This window comes from Synchiropus splendidus, chromosome 18, assembly GCF_027744825.2.
Source record: "Synchiropus splendidus isolate RoL2022-P1 chromosome 18, RoL_Sspl_1.0, whole genome shotgun sequence".
Lineage (NCBI taxonomy): Eukaryota > Metazoa > Chordata > Actinopteri > Syngnathiformes > Callionymidae > Synchiropus > Synchiropus splendidus.
This window is the reverse complement of record NC_071351.1, coordinates 15,075,634-15,095,035: the sequence shown is the minus strand read 5'-3', so window position 1 is coordinate 15,095,035 and position 19,402 is coordinate 15,075,634. Positions and strand designations below refer to the sequence as shown.

Sequence of the window (19,402 nt, the reverse complement as noted above, 5' to 3'; positions counted from 1 at the left end):
TCTCGATGCTCGTAATTGACAGCGCTGGCTAAATAATTTGACCAAATGGAACAAAAGTAAACGGACACAGCGGTGCCAGCAGAAAGTGATGCTCTTTGACAGCAACATGCAGTAACTCACAGCGTCCTTTCCCTGAACTTGGAGCAAACAGGGGGTTCACACCAGCACACTATAACAGGACCAGTGATTGACAAGAAAACCTCAGTAGCTCCAATTAAAGTTGAAGCTCAATGCAATATTTAAGATCACCAAAACCGACAAAATCAAAGACAAAAAAATGTGTCGAATACGTTTTAATGATGCACAATGAACATCAAAGCAGCAACATTTTTTTCTCAACAACGATTTGTACTTTCACTGATAACATGTTGCATATTTGGAATGAGAACTAAAGCTCAGTAACACAGGGTTAGGAATGCAAGTTAGAGCAAATACAGAATCCAAATAAAATGGAATGCTGCACACTACACACTGAATCGTGGAGTTGAGGCTCAAGTGAATGAATAGTGAAGCGGAACACGACACTCATAGGCCAGGAGCAGCACATTTGTGCATGAGGTGGCTTCAAGTCTTTAGTTAGCAAAAGTGGTGCGCACGGCAGCAGCGATGTGTTTGGCACTGATGCCAAAGAGGTCCAGAAGTTCTTGAGGCTTTCCGCTGCGAGGAACTCCACTCACCGCCAGCCTGGTCACAATGACACCAGGCTCCAAGCCCACTGCCGATAACACAGCCTCACCAAGACCACCTGAGGAAAGCAGGAATTGCAATCAAAATAATAAAAAAAAAATGAAGCTAGGCTTATGGTGAAATTGCTCAGAAACAAACTACAGCTTAATTTTTGTGACAAGGCAAAATTTTGTTTTCAAGCATGTGTGTATGAAGTTAAAGTGATGCAATATATCCTTTGTGGGTGACTGACACTCATTTGTTAAGTTTCAGAAGGAAACTGAAATGAATATAACAGCTGATTTTAACAAATGAAAGCTTATCTCACAGACGAAACACTGTAGTTTCATGTTCTAGCAATTACAAAACACACTATTGTTTAAACTAAGGAGCATTATGAAACTTGGAAAAGAAAAAAATGCCCTTTAAGAAAGCCTACCCTCTTTGTAGTGGTCCTCCACTGTAATGATGCGCCCTCCAGTGGCTCTGGCAGCCGCCAGAATGGTTTCAGCGTCCAGCGGCTTGATGGTGAAAGGATCAATGACACGAATGTTTTTACCTTAAATAAAAACAAAAATTCCCAGATAAATGGTGGCGAAACTACAAGATGCAACCGTTGCAAATGTCCTCCACTAGAGGGCCATATTTACCTTCCTTAGCCAGCATGTCAGCAGCAGCGAGAGCCTCGTGTAGAGTGACACCAGCTCCAACCACTGTCACATGATCGCTGTCTGACTGACGCACAACCTGTTGAATCGAGGTCATTGATTGTACTGATCAACATCACCTGCTACATTTAGACATGCAATACCAGTCATTACCTTGGCAACACCAATTTCAAACTTCTCGTCTTGGGCGTAGATCACAGCAGTGTCTGGTCTGCTGGTGCGGATGAAACAGATTCCCTGACAAAAACAGAGTGAAACGTAAACATCCAGTCTCAGTAAGCAAAAAAAACCACTAGCTGAAGCAACAAACCTTGGTGTTTGCTGCCAACTCTACTGCCCTCTCTGTTGACACAGCGTCACTGGGGTAGAACACTGTGCATGTAGGGATAGCACGGAACATGGCCAGGTCCTCAAGAGCCATTTGGGATGGACCATCCTCACCTATTGTTAAAGGTAATGAAACTCTAAGATCCAAACGGGGATGTCAGGCAAGTGAGTGCCTTACCAATGGAGACTCCACAGTGAGACCCAACGAGATTGACATTAGACTGAGAGATGGCTCCCATACGAATCTGGTCATAAGCTCTGGACAAGAAGGCAGCAAAGGTACTGGCAAAAGCAACCGTGCGGTCACGGGTGGCACAGCCAATCGCGACTCCAACCTACGAAACAAACCCAGGGAACTCGTATAACTAACTTAAAAAAAAAAAAAAATTCAAAAACTCATTTAAAAGTGGTTTTTAAAAGTTATTAAATTGTTAAATAAGTCAGAGGCTGTCTCAAGTATTCAGGGAAAAACAGTTTTGCATACCATGTTCTGCTCAGCGATGAAGCACTCTATGTAGCGATCAGGAAACGCCTTTTTGAAGGTCTCAGAGAATGTAGAGTTCTTGGTATCTCCATCAAGTGCCACCACTCTCTGGCTGGCCTGACCCAGTTTAGCCAAAGCAACACCGTAGGCACGACGTGTTGCCATCTGGAAGAGATCACCAGGATTCAAGTTCAAATGCTGTGGCAGACTGATGTGCATCTACAGAGGCTGAAAAGACACCACACCTTGTCTCCTTTATTGTAGGCAGGAGGAGCCACCAGTTTGATCGGACTCAAGTCTGCAGCTGCTGCGTCATCAGTGGGAATCTCTGGGCAGAGAGTCTTGTTGGGGACCTGAATGAGCGACTGCAAGTCCTTCAGAATTTCATCAACTCTGTCCTTGGGGATGGGTTTTCCATGCCAGTTATCAAGATCCTCAATATCTGAACATAGAACAGAAGTCATTAACAGTACCCAGAAAGGAAACTGATCTGTCAGAGTTTTACCTACTTTTCAGGCCTTTGCCTTTGAATGTCTTTGCAACAATGCAAGTGGGTTTTCCTTTAACCTGCTGAGCTTGCCAAAATGCCTTGCACAGCTCCTCGACATCATGACCGTCTACCACGTATGTGTTCCACCTGCAATAAAAGCAGTCAGATGATGACCACTAACACATAATTTCACGAGAAGAGGGGTGGCCGAGAAGGGTCACTGACCCAAAGGCTTCGCAGCGTTTGCGGTAGGTTTCCATGTCATGTTTCAGGGGTGCAGGCTCACTCTGACCAAGACGATTGACATCCATGATGGCAACCAGGTTGTCCAGCTGATAGTGAGAAGCAAAGGCCATGGCTTCCCAGACTGAGCCCTCTGAACACTCACCATCACCCAGCATGCAGTAGACTCTGTAACTGTAGTTGGACAGAAGCAAACTAGTTACAGTTAACCATAACAGCAGTAATAACCTTTTATATTACTTTAAAGAAGAAAAAAAAACACCTGGCTTTGTCAAAGTTCTTCCCGGTGTATGCCATTCCACAAGCAGCACCAAGCCCTTGACCAAGGGATCCAGTGGCAACATCAACAAATGCAAGTTTCTGTCGATAACAGTCAATTACGACATGATACTGGCATGATATCATACTCTGCTAAAACCCACTGGTGTTGGATGGCCCTCCAAGTCACAGTCAATTTTACGCAGATTCAGGAGGTCGGTTTCCTTCACAAAACCTGCCTCTGCCCAGGCAGCATACAGGACTGGAGCAGCATGGCCCTGAGGTCAAACATGCACTCTTAGGTTGACCAAATAACTGTAAAGTGCAGAGCAAACACCAAAAAAAGGTTCAAACCTTGGACAGGACAAAGCGGTCGTTGCACTGGTTGCGAGGATCATCCGCTTTGTAGCGCATGGTGTGAAAGAAGAGCACAGACATGAGCTCTGCAGCACTGCAACATGATGTGGGGTGACTGAGGAGAGAAATAAAGAGGTCAATCAGTGACAGGCAATGTGGTCGATGTTAAAATGCCACACCGTGCACTGCATGCTTGTGTTGAACCTCTTCCTTCAACTGACAAAAGGTTAGGCAACATCTTCTGATGAACATCTCAGTTGAGTAAATATCCATTAGTCCACTCAAATGCACCCTCATTATTGGACAAGGAAATTAGTTCTGCATACATCTTTTCACTCAACTCATTTCACCCCCACCCATGTTGCGTACATTCTGTTACATTTTAAATGGCACAATAGTCCACCATGCTTGCAACATCCAGTTATCTATTCACACATGGAGGTCACTTTAAAACAAAGCCATGCTCAGTTTACCCGCCATCCTTGGGAGGACCCTAATAAAGAGGAAATAAAATATCCAGTATCAAGTAAAATATAGCACAACATCCTATAATCAGAAATATGAGAAATTAAATATTCGCTGATGAACTCTACAGTTTCCTCTTTAAAGGAAAAAGGAAGTAAACCAGGTTTAACAAGAAGCAATCCCTCTGTTGCTTCATGTGTGTTTGTACCCAAGTGTAAGGGGATATGAGGAAAGTCTTCACGGTAACAAGAAGAAGGGAGTCTCATCACGAACAATGAGTAGTTTACAAGTATTTCTCAGCATGGAGCAGTGTTTCAAGCATGCTGCCATTCGTCTTGTGGACATGCTAGTCCATCCAAGAGAAGAGCAGCAGAACAATGCTCCAATATGCAGGGAGATTATGTTTGACTGCTTGGTGGCAGATTTTAAACAGGCTGGGACAGTGATGTTCACCAGAGAGGTTTTGGGAAGAGTCTTTAGGGACCGGGGCAGTGCCTACAACCAGGCATGTTTGAGTTCATATGTCTGCAGGGTGAAAGTGGGTTCTCCTGCAAGTTATTAGTTCATTGAATGACTATTATTGAATGAGTACCGCTCTACGGACCTGTACATTAACATGAATGGTTCAAATTCATCTGCAAAACAAAAACAGGGAATTCTCAAAATAAATGTGCATTTTAAAGCTGAAAATTAAGTTACAGACAGTCGACTTTAGGTGACTCAGAAGTGGTCAGACATTTTCCACCGTTAATTAAAAGTCAGCTGCACATCACATGTCAGTGTGGATGCAAGTTGCATTCTTTCACTTAATCAATGGCTTTTACTTGCTCGGTCAGCGACGTCTGGGCCTCACACTTTATCAGACTGAACACTACAAACAAAGGGAGATGATAATCAAAGGCTAACATTTGCCTACCAGGCAACCTTTGTGGCACCCGCAGTATTGAAGTATAGAACAGTAAATAGCATTTCAAAGTGGTTAAAGATAAGACACGCTCTGAAATTGAAAGTTATATTAATGTCCAAACGTTGGACAAGGTTATTAGCAGAAAAGGGTAAGGCAAAAGTGGGAGGATGAATACAAACATTGTATTTATATTTCACTCTTGCAAAAACAGTAAGGCAGGCTGACCACAGTCATGTCAACACAGCCTGTTGCTGGCACTTGTGTTGTGTACAGCGAGTTAAAGAAAACGAGCATCCAGCATCTGACACCAGCACATCCTCATCCCGTTTGAACTACTACACGGGTCACTGTTGACATTTAAAGTGTCTGCACCCCAGAAAAAAACAACAGAATCATGTGGCCCTATAGCATTTTATCAATTGCACTTGCAGGATTTATTATACTTGTTAATAATTTGTTAACAAAACCAAGGCCACGTGACTTGGACACTTTGCTGAGTCATTGCGACGATGTTAGCAAACGTTGCTACGTCCCGCAGAAAATAGATTTTTTTAAGGCAACTTTTAATGACCTGGGTCATTGGGGCATAAATACAGGGTTAATGAATGCGTTTGCAACACTTATTATATTCGTTTAAATACGCACATACGTGTTGACCTGCGCTAAGAAGGGGTTTGTGCACAAATAAAAGGCTTGTTTTAGCAGATGTGTTGCATAAGAACGTGTGATCTAGCACGTGCACACAGGCCTGCAACTGATGCACGCCGGAAACTGCCCCTAAACATGGGGAAATTTTGACAACTTTAGGCAAACTATCACGATTAAAATACTTCACCCAGAGTTGGAAGCGCATGTTGCCTTGATGGAGTTAATCCTCAGCTTGTTGGCGACGTCTTTGAGCCCCTGGAGAGTTTTCTCGTCGGGTTTGTGGTAGCTAGTCATGTTTACTGTGCGTTCACTGAGCGGTCCAGACGACTTGAATAATGCAGAATAGTTGCTGGTTTGGAGGTCTCAGGTTTGACGTCGCACCACGCTGCTGCTTGCGGAGCTGCTAGCAACCGGCTGCCAGTCCCACAGAGAAGGAGGAAGAGAATTATGGAGCTAGAGATTTATGCCCCTGGAGTCGACCACGCCCACGTCAGCAGGCGATTGGAGGACGACTGGCGGCGAAAGGTCCTCAGCAGGGCAAGCAGGAACTGATTCAGGTCTTACACTTTACACTACATAAATCAAAAAGTGCCAACCAAACGCGTCAGTGATTCTTATTCTTTTCTTCAGTTTGTAACCAAAAGAAAGTTCAAGGCTGCACACTGACATCTACTGGACAATACCTGTTAGTACATGCTGTAGCTCGTTTAAAATAAGTGATTATAAGATACATAAATATATTCATTTGCAATAAATCTCTCATAGCACAAGAGTCAGATAACAGTATAAGTCCATGATTTATTCTGCTTCAGATAATTTACAAAACGTTTTAGCACACCGAACATCAAATTGCAGCCATTGACAATGAATACACATAAAACTGATCAATAATATTATAAACATATATATCATAAACATTAAGAGGCAATTAGCAAGTTAGATAATTACATTAAATAATAATATATTTATTGATCTTTGTAAAGGAACTACATAAATCTTTGCAACCTTGATATCATGACTATATAATTAACAGACCACTTTGCTAGGTCATTGTATGCGCGGCGTATTTTAACAATTCATTGGTTGCACTCACCCAGGAATATTATGTAACTCAAATCTCCAAGGTTTCTTCATTCTCTCAGCAAGATAACAAATACCTGAGTACAACACAAGCTATACATTATGATGGCTCTCACAGGAAAAATCTTTTAATAAGAAGGTGTTTTAAAAAAAACAAAACATTATAGCATTTAGCAATTTAACTTGTTGATCATCAAGCACTTGCATCAGGTGTATCAGGTTTTCAAAACCAAATGAAATCCTCCTATGAGGAAAATGAGCACAAATAAATGTACACATACAAGGCAGTGTTAGGAAACAGATCACATTCCAGACACTCCACCTTTCCAGAAGAAACATTTATTTCCTTGTTGAGAAACACTGGGTGATTGTGAGTGGTGAGAAGCAAGTAATTCAGGAAACTCCACAAGCCTTCTCCTCATGTCTTATCTATCCAATGCAATCATGCACGGATTTGTAACTGTAGGCGAGCAGGTAGGCGAGGACAAGGAAGTTGTGCACTTATCCTCACTCAGTGAACAATGTTGCCAGGCAACACAAACAGCAGTGTCATTTACACTGCAACACTTTGCGTTGTCACCCTGAAAGAGCATTTAGGAGAAACAGTTCATGGATCTATATCAATGCCTGTGGGTTACAACTGAGTGTCTACAGTTCTGTTGCCGACTCTTCTTCTTTCAGTTCCTGAACACAGATGAGACAATGATCAGCAAGTTCACATCACACACCAACAGCAGCTCTTTTACCTTAATTCTTTCCAAGACATCCTCCCTCTCCTCAAGAGTGACTGCATCTTTGTCCAGTCGCTCCAGCGAGGGTATGACCATCAGAACATCGGTCCTGTAGTCCGTCTTGTCGGAAATTGGATTTTCGTACAGAACCAAAGCTTGCAGACTTTTGGATAGGAATTTAAGAGCTTGCAGGGCGTTTTCATCTGCTATTGCATTGCCTCTGACACGGAAGAAGAGAAGGAAAATGTAATTGTTGACTTATTGTCCTTTGTGTTAAGCTTCTTTCTAATGTTAACTCTCACTTCAGAACAAGAAGGGTTTATGTCATCATGAATACCTGATATTAAGGTATTGAAGACTTTTCAGTTGGGGAGAAAGACCATCCAAATTCTCAAGAAGATTGTCCCGAAGATGAAGAATCACAAGCTTTGGCAAATTGTCCAATCCCTCCAGGCGATTAATGCTATTCTGAGCCTGTGAGAGACCAAGGATTTAAGCAAACTCGGTTCTGTTATCCATTCAAGTGCATCATCATTTACCAGATACAATCGGCGTAAATTCGGGAGGTTTATGCCATCGGTGGTTTCCAGTTGGTTTCCCCTTAACTCCAGGGTTACAAGGTTAGCAAAGTTGTCACCTTGAAAACTGCGCATTGAAGAATAACCATTTCCTAGAGAGAAAGTTGAAAACAATATAAAAAGAGAGGCAACATCTTCTCAAATCTTGCAGGAATCCTCACCTGAGAGATTGAGGCTCTCAAGCGATGGTACCGCCAGACCATCCAGGTCTTTCAGGCAGTTTGAAGACGCACTCAGCCACTGCAGGAAAGTTAGCTTATCCAGTGGTTGACCTACAAATGTGCTGATGGCATTATTGTCCACCTGCATGACATAACAGATTCACCATGAATCAGAAAACATTTCCTGATGAATTTGTTAAGCACCACCTGCCTTTAGCCAAAGTAGCTGGGTCAGTGATGCCACAGGTGAAAGGTCACTCAGCTGGTTACCAGAAACGTCAAGGAAGCGAAGGTGAATATAGCGGCCGACTGAAGTAATGTCGATCAGACCTCTGGTAACGTCAGGACATCAGTAATCAGTCAATAAAAGTGACACAAGCAGTTAGTCAGTGTTCATACTTGTCCACAAGTTCCAGTTTGACAAAGGCGTGTTGCAGTCCATTTCCTGTCCGACACAAGAGCGAGAGCCCTTGGTTTATCGTTTCTTGCGTTAGCTCACGAATCTGCAGAAAGGAACACACTCAGAGATGAGTCCTACACAACTCATTCCTCATTTAACATTATTCTGATCACGTTTTGGATGCTAAGATTCTTTACAATTACGACCTTTTGTTTATTTCAAACAAAAATGCAGTCTGAAGTTGTTTGATTTGAACGCGTACACGGCACATAGTGATGAGTCGTACGTACCTCTTTCTCCTCAACTTCTTCAGGATCGATATCAGAAAAGGCGACATCTTCATCCATTTCAAGTAAAATGGTCCGGATAAAAAAAAAAAACTTCTCGACACTTGTTCGAGCGAGAAATTGATTTTTTAAAGGGGTTTAATCACTGAGGTAAGAACTGTGTGGTTGTTACCATAGAAACAGCAGTAGCGTCACAAAAGATCGACGTCACTTCCGTTATGTTGCGTATTTCCGGTTTTAACGTAACTCACGTGTTTACTTCATGCTTTTAACTGCCAAATGACTTTGACTTTTCAAATATGGAGTGCTATGAATTGAATAGTTTAACTACACGAGCGTGTACCATTCCCATTTAAATAATAGTGATATTAAGTCGATCTTGCACTCTGAACCCTACCAATGTGCTCTTTCCCCAACAGAATAAGCGTGAACCAGCACGTTTCATGCGGATTAGACTGCACGGGATTGGAGAACATGACCTGTGGGTCATAAATGTCTCTCTTCCTATCATCAAAAACCACCAGGCAAATGTAAAGCCTTCACAAACAAGCGTTACATGATGAGAGACCAAATAAGAAGAGTTACTTCAAGTGTTGAAATTGGTGGTTTCAAACCGCTGATTTCACAAAAAAGGTCAGGAAATTTCCACTAAGCATGTTGAAATCATGGCTTCTTTACTGACACGACTTGCGAGAGCTCAGTCATCCATCATTTAAAACCCAAATTTACATACACTTCGCAAATACTTGACAAAAAATAAGGAAGAGCAATTTTACAAATTGAACGACAACAAATTCTCCCCACATGTTCAGTAGATGGAGCCACAGTCTTGTAGTTCCCACAGTGGACAGTAAGAAATGATACAGGGCAAAAGGTCCTCAAAAGTATACACAGTTTAAGCCTTAAGTCATTCACTGAATGACGTACAGCATTCAATAAGAACTATGGTGCATAGACGATGCAAGTTGCTGCCATCAAAGTTAACGGCAAATTTGTGTAAACAGCGATATAGCAAATGATAGAACTCTTCAGAAAGAAAAGGTGCGATATGTGCTTCATTCTGACACCCACCGCTACACATCGTGTTTAGATTATGAGGTAAATGTGAATTTCAACCAAATTTGAGGTTTATCTACACATTGCTTCAGCTAACGGCAAAAATGTTTCATCCATGTCCTGGAGGAAGGCTCATTCCATTTGCATATTTCTCAGTAGAAGTCCTCTTTTAACTCCTCGTTGGAGCATCCTGGCGCCGAGGCTGGTTCCCGAAATCCCCCCACTATTGAGAAAGGACAATAAAATCACTCTTAAATACAAGTTAAATAGGGTTTTCCTCAGTGTAGCTTTTAAATTGGGCTGTATAAGCGTAACTGTAATGGAAAGTAATGTAGCGGAAATGTGTTTTACTCTTACATGGAATTCATCTTTTTCTTCTTAGCATCTGGAGGCTCAAACCCACCCGAAAATCTCTGCAAGAAAACACAAATGTTAACCCTCTTAATGCATTTTATGACACCCAAAATTAGTGCAGAACATTCAATTGTGTTGATTTGAAATCAAAGGATTCTATGACCTACCTCTTTGCCAACTGCTTCCAGTTGGGCTCGTCTCTGCTCCAGATTTTGCTGCAGAATGGACAATAAAACATTATTAAACAGGCTTTATAATACACCTTTGTGTCTGTTGTGACTGCATCAGTTCATGAACGTGTGTGTACTTGTACTTCTATCTTTGTGAGAACATGTATGAATTTTTAATCAACAGTGGAGTGGACATTTTTGCAAAGTGAGGACATTTTGGCCGGTTCTCACTTTGTCAACCCTCAGTTTGAGGGTTAAAACTACATAATAGCTGGGTTATTATACTTAGGTTTTAGTTTGGTTAACAGTAAAGGTTAAGTTTAGCCATTTGTTTTAAATGGTTATGTTTTGGGGGAGATGCTGGGGATAGGGTAATGTTAATGTATGTCAATGACGGTACTCCCTAAGATTGTAATACAAACGTGTGTGTTTGTTTATACTGCCTTGTGGGACCAATTCCTTGTGGGGACACCTTTTGCCAGTCCCCACGGGTCCAAACCTCAATTTGAGGATGAAAACTTCCAAATGACTGGGTCATTATATTTAGGTTTAAGTTTGGTTCAGAGTCATGGTTAAGGTGAGCCATTTGTTTTGGATGGTTAGGTTTAGGTTAAGAGGCTGGGGAAAGCATTATGTCAATGACAATCTTCCCAATGTCCCCACGGGGATAGCAACACAGAGTGTTATGTGTGTGTGTGTGAGCACGCCTACTTTATGTAGGTCAGACAGTTGCTGGTGCCTGATAAGAGCCTCTTTGCTTGGGAACTGTCTTCTACACAAAAGACAGGCAAGCTTGACCCAGTCAGTCATCCTTCCTTCCTTCTCCTCCTTGTCTCCACCTTCTTCATCACTGTCCGTTTCTCCACTATAAGCGGGAACCAGACCGTGCTGCTGAGAAGTGGGGGACTGGACACGGGCAAAAAAAAAAAAAAAAAAGGGTCAATATCTGGGAAAGTTAAAAAGAAACTGCGCAGGTTCTTACATCCGCTGCTTGCCTCATCTGGTCCAATAAGATTTGAGGCCTTTCAGACAGCGCCCCCTGCAACACATGCACAAGATACAGTTGATATAAAGTCATAATCATGGTCATGCCGTTTGAATGAAAGCACAGGCTCTCTATGCACCGCACATAACCCAGCAGGGATGAGAGGTACACAAAACAAACCTTTTTCTCGAGGACAGCATAACCAGCGTCTGCACTGGCAGACTCCCGGCGCTCATCCAGGCGTCCGCCGGCTCCTCCTCCACCAGAGGAATTCCCAGCACGCATGTTCTCCTTATGTCTGTTGAGACTTTTAGCCCACCGCTCCATGTCTTTGGCGATCTAAACACAATGTGAGAATTTTACTCAAAGCTGGTTCCTTTCAAATGCAGGTCTTAAACTTGAATGGAAATTATGAAAACATCACCAGTGATACAACAGCAGTAATTAACTAGCAAGTTTCATTCTGCTACTAACTAATTAGAGACTCTACCTGTTGAGCAGTTTTGCTCTTTGGCTTGTCTTTTTTCTCCTTCCCAGCTGCAGAACCATCTGAAGCAGGATCACCAGAGGGAGTACCATCTGTGTTGGACAGACTGGACGCAGCCGGAATGTAGTTTTTCTTCTCTCCATCCCAGTACATGTACTGCTGTGTGTGAGGGTTGTAATAGTACTGAAAATAGAATACACACACAGGAATTAATGGCAGGAACATTTTTAACGTTCTGGGATGTGGCAGGTTCTTTCACCTGTGAGCTGGCATCATAGTAAAGACCAGTGAGTGGATCGTAATAATAGCTGGAGCTCTCATCATACTGATACGTGGACACATCTGGGACAGCTACAGGGGAGACATACATGACATGATCAGACTTAAGTTCTTCTGTCCATGTGTGAACTTGTGTTATTGTCTTACGGTACTGTGGCAGCTCAAGTTCTGTTCCTGGTGTCGCAGGTTGGCTTTGACTCGCCGGCTGTGGTTTTCCAACTATTTCAACCTATTTGGGACAAAAAACTTTTAGTTTAAAACATTTACTGAATGAAAGTGCAAATAATTATCATACCTGTGAGGCTGGAGTGGTGCCCTGAGGCAGAGCCCTTTTGACACCTGCCTCAGATGAGATAACTGTGGAACACCAATACACAAATTAGAGTCAACATTTGCACAACAGGCTCTACAGTTTGCTGATACTAACCTGGGGATCCTGTCACTGTGGCGCTGGCACCAGGCAAAGCAGCCACCCTGGTGTTTATGCCCACCTGGAAATTTCCATCTTGCCCAGAAAATTCATGCGCTGCCTGACTGTAGGACACTGCTGCCCCCTGCTGGAATACTGCTGACTCTGCATTTTGGACGGCGCCGTTCGGATTAGTCTGATGGAAAAGAAAAAAAATCAGAACACAAAACACAACAAAGATGTATTTCAGAGGTGTACCTGTGTTACAGCCCACTGAGCGGCAGCAATAGCTGTGCTTGCCACTGTAGCGGCACTGACCCTCCCCCCGTCGCTCATAAAAACATCACTGAAAACACAGAGTGATTTTTGACAAAATTAAACAGCGATTTTTTAAAAATAAATGATCTCAATAAAGCCCAGAGCTACCAACCGTTTAGAGCCCTTGGCATACTCCACCACGATGACCTTCCCATCTATGGAGAGCGGTGGCTGCAAAGCCTGCAGGATCTGGAGTAACTGGGAAGCCTCCTGTGGCCGAATATCAAGCATCAGAATAAGCTAGATCTAGAATAAGTGAGATCTCAACATTGAAAAACAAATACTTATTCTGCATGTTCCTCACCACAATAGTCGTCAGCTGCAGAAAGGCAAAGCCCCGGTTCAGATGTGTGTGCTTGTCCTTGATGAGACGAATGTTGGATGGGGAGAGAGTCGCAAACGGAGCCAGAGCGGACAGAATGACATCAACTGATGTATGAGGGCCGAGATTTCGGATGATCAGAGCTGGTGTGGGGGGAAAAAAACAAGCCACTTTTATTTTGATACAGAACGTAAATCAGAGCAAAGATCGCACAGAGAAAGTGGTGTGGGTACTCACTGTCATTGGCGACATCTGCCTGGAGTGCAGCTTGGCCTGCGTTGGAAGAAGGACCAGAATGGTAGGGCAGTGGCAGTGGTAGTAAGCCCTGTACTCCATCCTTCTGAGGATGAAGAGTTAAATCTCTTTGCAATTGTGGCAACTTCAGTTCAGCCTCTGTGGAGATCATACTTATTTCAATTGAAATTCATAAAAACTAAATAAATAACAAAAAAAAATCACTTTACCTGACTTGGGAATATTGCATTTGAAGCACTTCTCTCTTCTTTTAAAGTTTTGTACACCACACTGTCAGAAAGTTTCATGAAATGACGTTAAAAAACAGAGACTATGACGCATGGTTAAAACTCAGAATTTCTCACAACCTTGTTGCAGAGCCAGTCCTCGTTGGCGCGGGGTTTTGGGTCACTGTAGTGCATTGAAACTCTATGCCCCAGAATTGACAGCACTCCCTAAAACCGAAACATAGAGGGAGGAAAACAAAAGATGACTGTCTTCTTAAATTCGGTCAAAAAAAAGAGAGAGAGGCCTCATCTCAGAGATGAGAAAGAAAAAAAAAACAAAAAGGAGGAGGAGAGTGAGTAGAATAGAGCCGGAAAAATAGAAGACAACAGAGAATAGCAACCTTCAACTTCAGAAATTTGGGACGGACTGAGGTGTTTTGTATGATGTCTGTGCGTGCAGTGTGTTAGATACACCCCTCCCCATTAAGGGAAAACTTTCATGCAGTTTTTCACACATCAATTCCACTGTCACCAGCTTCAAGTAATCAGTATAGCTGACGTTCACTTCCAAAAAGAGCATTTCTATTGTACCTTTGTCTATTGAGTTGTGAGATCATCAGTAGTTCATTTGAATCATCTGAGCTGTTCCTGGGGTGACAGTGAAAACTCAGAAATATGAGAACATGTTCCTGAAGAAGAGTACTTTTTGATGCGACTCAATATGGAGTCCTGCAGTGTTACAGTTTCTCTCCAAACATCACCATTATGTAACATGAGTTTGCCTGCTTGTGGACTTGTCACATCACAATTTTCACTTGATGAGTGTGAACGTAAGTGTGTGTAGATACAGTACGTGTATGCGTGTCGGTGTAAGGGAGAGTGACCTGGTTGGTCTCCATCCAGCGGGTGGCCTCCTGTATGAGATTAAACTCGACGAAGGCGAATCCTCGGCTCTGACCTGGACACCGCCCAGCGCCATGGTAACCGAACAACAACAACATAATGACAACAACGCAGTGAGGGGTTAGTGCTTCATGTACAGAGGAGAGAGAGACCCTGTATCAGCACCAAATGATTAAACCAATGATTCCTTACAGTTCACTTCCAGCGATCAAGAGTCAGTGTTGATGTGTATGCAAGAGTGCGATGTTATATTATTCAAGATCTGAACAGGATCAAGGAAAAAACTGGAGAGGCAGGATGAAGAAAGCTCTCAATCGCCGCCAATAATCCGGGCATCACGTACCACTGGACCCACACACTTCACGTGACATCAAAAACCTATTAGATGTTGGTTTTTGATGTCAATAATTAAAATTAGATGAGGATTTATGAAGAAAAAAAAAAATTCACACCAGCAGATAAAAGGCAGCTATTCCACTAATAGTTTTGAGGGTGCAAGCGCAAGTGTTAGGAGGTAAACCAGCAAAAATGCAATCTGAAATGGGCATAAGTCGGGGGTGAACACCAAATTAATGTGATGACGTTTGAAGATATTGCAAAAGTACACCCTATCTAACATACTGTATGGGAGAGGATTCTATACACGTAGTGACACGCTATAATCTGACTTCACCAAAAGCAACAAACTACTGGTTTAATTGCAGATCAGATCAGACAGGGCAAACTAAGGTCCTAAAAGTTCCAGGCAAAACAATGATAAAGACAAACTGTCTGATCCACGTTCATCAGTGCTCCGCCAAGATGAGAAGCTTCAAGTTGAATGTTAGTCTACAAGAATACGCTAGCTAGAATGAATGAACCGAGTATGAGACTGGACAACGGACAAAAGCAGTAAAGCTTAGGATTTCAGATGATTTGTACTTCTTTTAGTTTCTTGTTCTGCACAAACACTGCAACCACTTCATTACCATAACAGACTGTTTTAACTTGATTAAACTAGATCTTGTTTACATCATTTACATGGCTCTAGTGTTGTTTGAAGCCATTTTCTATCACCACAAAATGACAAGATATAGCGTTCAAAATTGCTGGGCTATTGATGTTCACATGCGAGTATCACGTTTTATTTGTAGGGGCTACAACAGAACACCCCAAGCACCCTTTTATTCAGATATCTTACTTATAGCATTGTCAGACTATAACACAGACTAATATCTCATTTGATTTAGACAACAATTTGCAATATTACCAGTCCATTGCAAGACATACAGACACAACCAACCAGTCACAGTTGGGGACTTTTAGCCCCTTTGGGATCGAATCAAGATAGCCCCAAAGGCATCTCCGAGAGCGAGGGGAAAAAATACTAATTCCATACAGAAAGACTCCAGCTAAGGCCAAAACCCAGGGTCGCCTCAGCCTCAACACGATACAGGGATGTTCCTGCTGGGGGGGGCTGCACACTTCCCCAACAATACACACACGGACTAAATGCTGGGGAAGTGAAGCAGCAACTGCAAATTCATAAATATAAATTACAGAAGCTTTTTCGATGCTTTGAAGGATGATGTTTTCCAGCCACAAGAACAAATAGACAAATGTACAAAAAAAAAAACGGTTCTGAAAAGAACAATTCAATTACAAGTTGGTGGTTGTGGTGACGCATTAAGAATTCACATGACTGAGAAGAAAATCAAGATCCTTTTGGCATAGAGAAAGCTCTCACCTGATGACTTGTTCCTCATGAGACGAACCTCCCTGGGCTCGATTCCCTGCTCCTCAAGTTGTGTCCGGATCTAAAAAATACATTTGCATACTTTAGCAAAGACGCTGAGCTACATTTAAAAGCAGTTTTGGTCCATCACTGTAAAGCAGGGGATCATTGATTAGGGTGCTTGGTTAGAGTTGGATTGACGGGTGAAGGGCTCTGAAAGAGATTCGTAGCACTATGACCCCTATAATAAAGGCACGAAGGAACATCAGGATATTAATTAGTTTTGGTTGGGACATAAATGTACCTTGTTAGCTGTGGCATTAGATGGCAGCATGCGAAGCATCACAATGTTACTTGGCCGCTGATTGTGATCCAGATCCACACGATAATCCTGGTCCCGTTTGTCAAACTCCTCCAAAGAGATATCTGCCTCGGCAGTACTGCCACCTTGCTCCTCTGCCTCTCCCGGAAACTCCTGCAATACAGACAAACGAAGGATGAACAAATGATGAGCAGAAGCAGGTAGACCAGTTCTGACTTACCCGTCTCCTCCCAGCTTCCAAACGTCCCGTGACATCATCCAGCTTGTCGTGTCGTGAACATCCCCAGGTTGCCTCGCCACTGCCCAAAAGTGAGGCTGTGTTATCAGGAAAGCCTCTCCCACTGCTAGCTCGAATTCTACTCGCATTCCGCAATTGTTCAAAATCTCTTCTGGACGCCTCCTCTGCAATTGGCAGCATGGGATGGACTTGTGGCAGATGAGGGAAATGGGGCCACAAAGATTCTTTTTCCTCATAACTCTCTGCTCTTTTATGAAATCCAGCATGGTCTTCATCTCCACCAGCATTATATTCTTCACCGTCATGGCAATAGTTCTGGTAGTCTTTATCCACAAAGTTGGGATCACTGGAGTGGCCATAACGACCCATTCGGTCACCTCTTCCACCCCTAATAATAAAACAATAAAGAACATGATCATGCATCATGAATGGGGCAATGAGATCCTTGAAACCTGAACTCACCTTGGCTCCATGTCTCAGAAGGACCAATGATGTTATTGTTCCTATCACTTGCAATCTTAGAAAGCCTGGAATGCAAATTTGCAGTACGAAATGATAGGTTGTTATCCATCTCATAAACGTATACATACGTATTACACAACCTGAGCACAACGCATGGAGCACTTAGTATTAAAATAGTATATAGTAACTTGTAGTTTTATCGTCGATTCATTAGCATTTGCTCTAGCAAGGCACAAGGGGAGACAACTATAAGAGTGTAATCTTTCGCATGCACCAACATAATCATGACACATACACTCAAAACAATACTAGACTGGCACACACCCGACGAGATAAGTCAACAACAAATGTTCAGATACCGTTTAACATTGACGTCCAGCGGTCATCTGTGTTAGCCGATTAGCTACCTAGCTCCAGTGGAGCAACGAACGATACGAAGGGTTTTCGTGGATAACCCAAGCAATTGTGACACGGGAATGAAACCTACCGTTCCCATTTGTATTCCAATGTTCCGTGAATACAAAATTCAGCGCAAAATGTCGATAAAATATTTCTTTTCAAGACTCGTCGGTAAAATGGCCACAGTCAAAAGCAACATCTCAAAGTGGGCGGGGATGAATGACCACTCCGGTTAATGATTGGCTAACGCAAAGCGGAAATCAATGCGGATTGGATGAAAAAGCAGACACACGCCACTGCAGCTTGCCTTCCTTTTAACACGTAAATAAAGTGCCATAAATGAAGACACGCGTAATTAACCGGCCTGCCTCATGTGGTGCAATTTCTTCCACGTTGTGTATTCGCAATGTTGCTTGCTTCACATAAATGATTCGATTATTAAATGGTGGGAATATCATTTGCACAGATGCAAGCAGAAAAAGCACACAAAACGGAGACAGTTACTGAAGGAGACCTTTTACAAATGACCCTAATACCAGCTTTATTTGAAAAACAAGAGTCCAGAAGTTTTAGGAGGTCACAGTACAAAAACAAGGTAATCTATCAGCCCTCCCACTCAAGAATACACCTTGCACCCCAAATGTTGACCTTTCAGTAAAACATAATGCTATGGTTACAGTTGATAACGATCATAACAGTAGGACTAAGTAAAACGATTAAAATTGAAGAAAATCAGAGTCAACATAAAAAAAAAATCATACAATATCTTAAAAGCAGGCTGAGAAGATGTGAGTAAAAGGCAAACTCCAAATAAAAATCATTATCATGTCCATACAAGGCCTTGTAAGACACAATGCAACTTAAGTAGATAAGTCTATCGTCTATCTAAAATAATATTCAACACAATAAACTACACCACTCATGATTTGACACACTGATATACACAATCAATTGATGGTCTAGTATAAACAAAAAAAGGTCCTTAGACTTATAAGATGTTAACCTGATTGTGCCTCTAACTGTTGTGCATCTTCTTCCTTTAAAGTCAAGGTTGCTATGTCACTCTGAGAAGTTGTTCATTGAATTACCCGTTGAGTTGTCAAATCCGACCCAGGGGTAACTTTGGCAGGAAGGAGAACGGGTTACCTCAGTGATGCAAAAATACCAATCCATGCATACACTATGTAGAGACTGGTTATTACACACTCACACAGATCTTGTTCACACATTCACTGCATGCTGGTCCGCACTTGGAAAACAAAGCCCCGTAAAACTGAAGTCTGAAGTAGGAGTAATTGATCAGGGGTCCAAACATTAAATACAATCTAGGCCAGGCATCCTGTTGCATAGTGCCTGAGACAGAACAAACCAGTGACTGACAGAAAGCATTCACAATTCTCGATGCATTTAAGGTCATAAAAACCAACACTTACATCATCTTCTGCGCTCAAGGCACTGCTTATAGGCGATACTGAGTAAGAATGTTATATTTAGCCTTCACCTAATTAGGACACTTTCTTTCTCAACTCCCAACATAATACCCCTGTTTGTGTCATCAAGTGTATTCAATACGCTCATCTCTAGTTCTGAACTTTGGCTGTAATGGCAGACTCAATGAAAACGACTCCATCCATGATGATCCACATCGATCTGCCCAAAAGTTCTACCTTAATATCACATCCCACTAGTCCATTGTCACACATAAACCCCAATTTTGAGCGCTAAATTTCTTAAATCAACGCACAAACTGTGCTGATTTAAAGCCCTGAATGT

At 42.4% G+C, this 19,402-nt stretch overlaps 3 protein-coding genes across 3 annotated transcripts; all 3 read right to left on the bottom strand.

The window, feature by feature from the left end:
- Positions 1-278: 278 nt before the first annotated feature.
- tktb (transketolase b) lies at positions 279-6,135 on the bottom strand. The gene is made up of 14 exons (XM_053849076.1): positions 5,701-6,135; positions 3,491-3,608; positions 3,301-3,414; positions 3,141-3,238; positions 2,861-3,052; positions 2,655-2,782; positions 2,391-2,587; positions 2,146-2,310; positions 1,840-1,996; positions 1,645-1,775; positions 1,488-1,571; positions 1,317-1,413; positions 1,106-1,225; positions 279-745 (listed from the first exon to the last, which is right to left on the bottom strand). Exons 1-14 carry the CDS (start codon positions 5,805-5,807, stop codon positions 573-575), a joined length of 1,881 nt encoding a protein of 626 aa, XP_053705051.1. The 5' UTR covers positions 5,808-6,135; the 3' UTR covers positions 279-572.
- Positions 6,136-6,314: 179 nt separating this feature from the next.
- Positions 6,315-9,245, bottom strand: lrrc23 (leucine rich repeat containing 23). Its single transcript, XM_053849963.1, has 8 exons — positions 8,754-9,245; positions 8,463-8,566; positions 8,275-8,395; positions 8,064-8,205; positions 7,864-7,994; positions 7,662-7,798; positions 7,340-7,544; positions 6,315-7,277 (listed from the first exon to the last, which is right to left on the bottom strand). The coding sequence occupies exons 1-8, from the start codon at positions 8,808-8,810 to the stop codon at positions 7,242-7,244; spliced, it is 933 nt and encodes a 310-aa protein (XP_053705938.1). The 5' UTR covers positions 8,811-9,245; the 3' UTR covers positions 6,315-7,241.
- Positions 9,246-9,435: 190 nt separating this feature from the next.
- rbm10 (RNA binding motif protein 10) lies at positions 9,436-17,854 on the bottom strand. Its single transcript, XM_053849962.1, has 23 exons — positions 17,718-17,854; positions 17,231-17,295; positions 16,751-17,156; positions 16,513-16,683; positions 16,221-16,290; positions 14,476-14,549; positions 13,733-13,819; positions 13,595-13,655; positions 13,368-13,523; positions 13,113-13,273; positions 12,921-13,018; positions 12,749-12,836; positions 12,509-12,686; positions 12,377-12,438; positions 12,229-12,310; positions 12,062-12,153; positions 11,806-11,985; positions 11,496-11,654; positions 11,313-11,369; positions 11,042-11,236; positions 10,328-10,375; positions 10,164-10,219; positions 9,436-10,029 (listed from the first exon to the last, which is right to left on the bottom strand). Exons 2-23 carry the CDS (start codon positions 17,239-17,241, stop codon positions 9,939-9,941), a joined length of 2,583 nt encoding a protein of 860 aa, XP_053705937.1. The 5' UTR covers positions 17,242-17,295; positions 17,718-17,854; the 3' UTR covers positions 9,436-9,938.
- Positions 17,855-19,402: the final 1,548 nt, after the last annotated feature.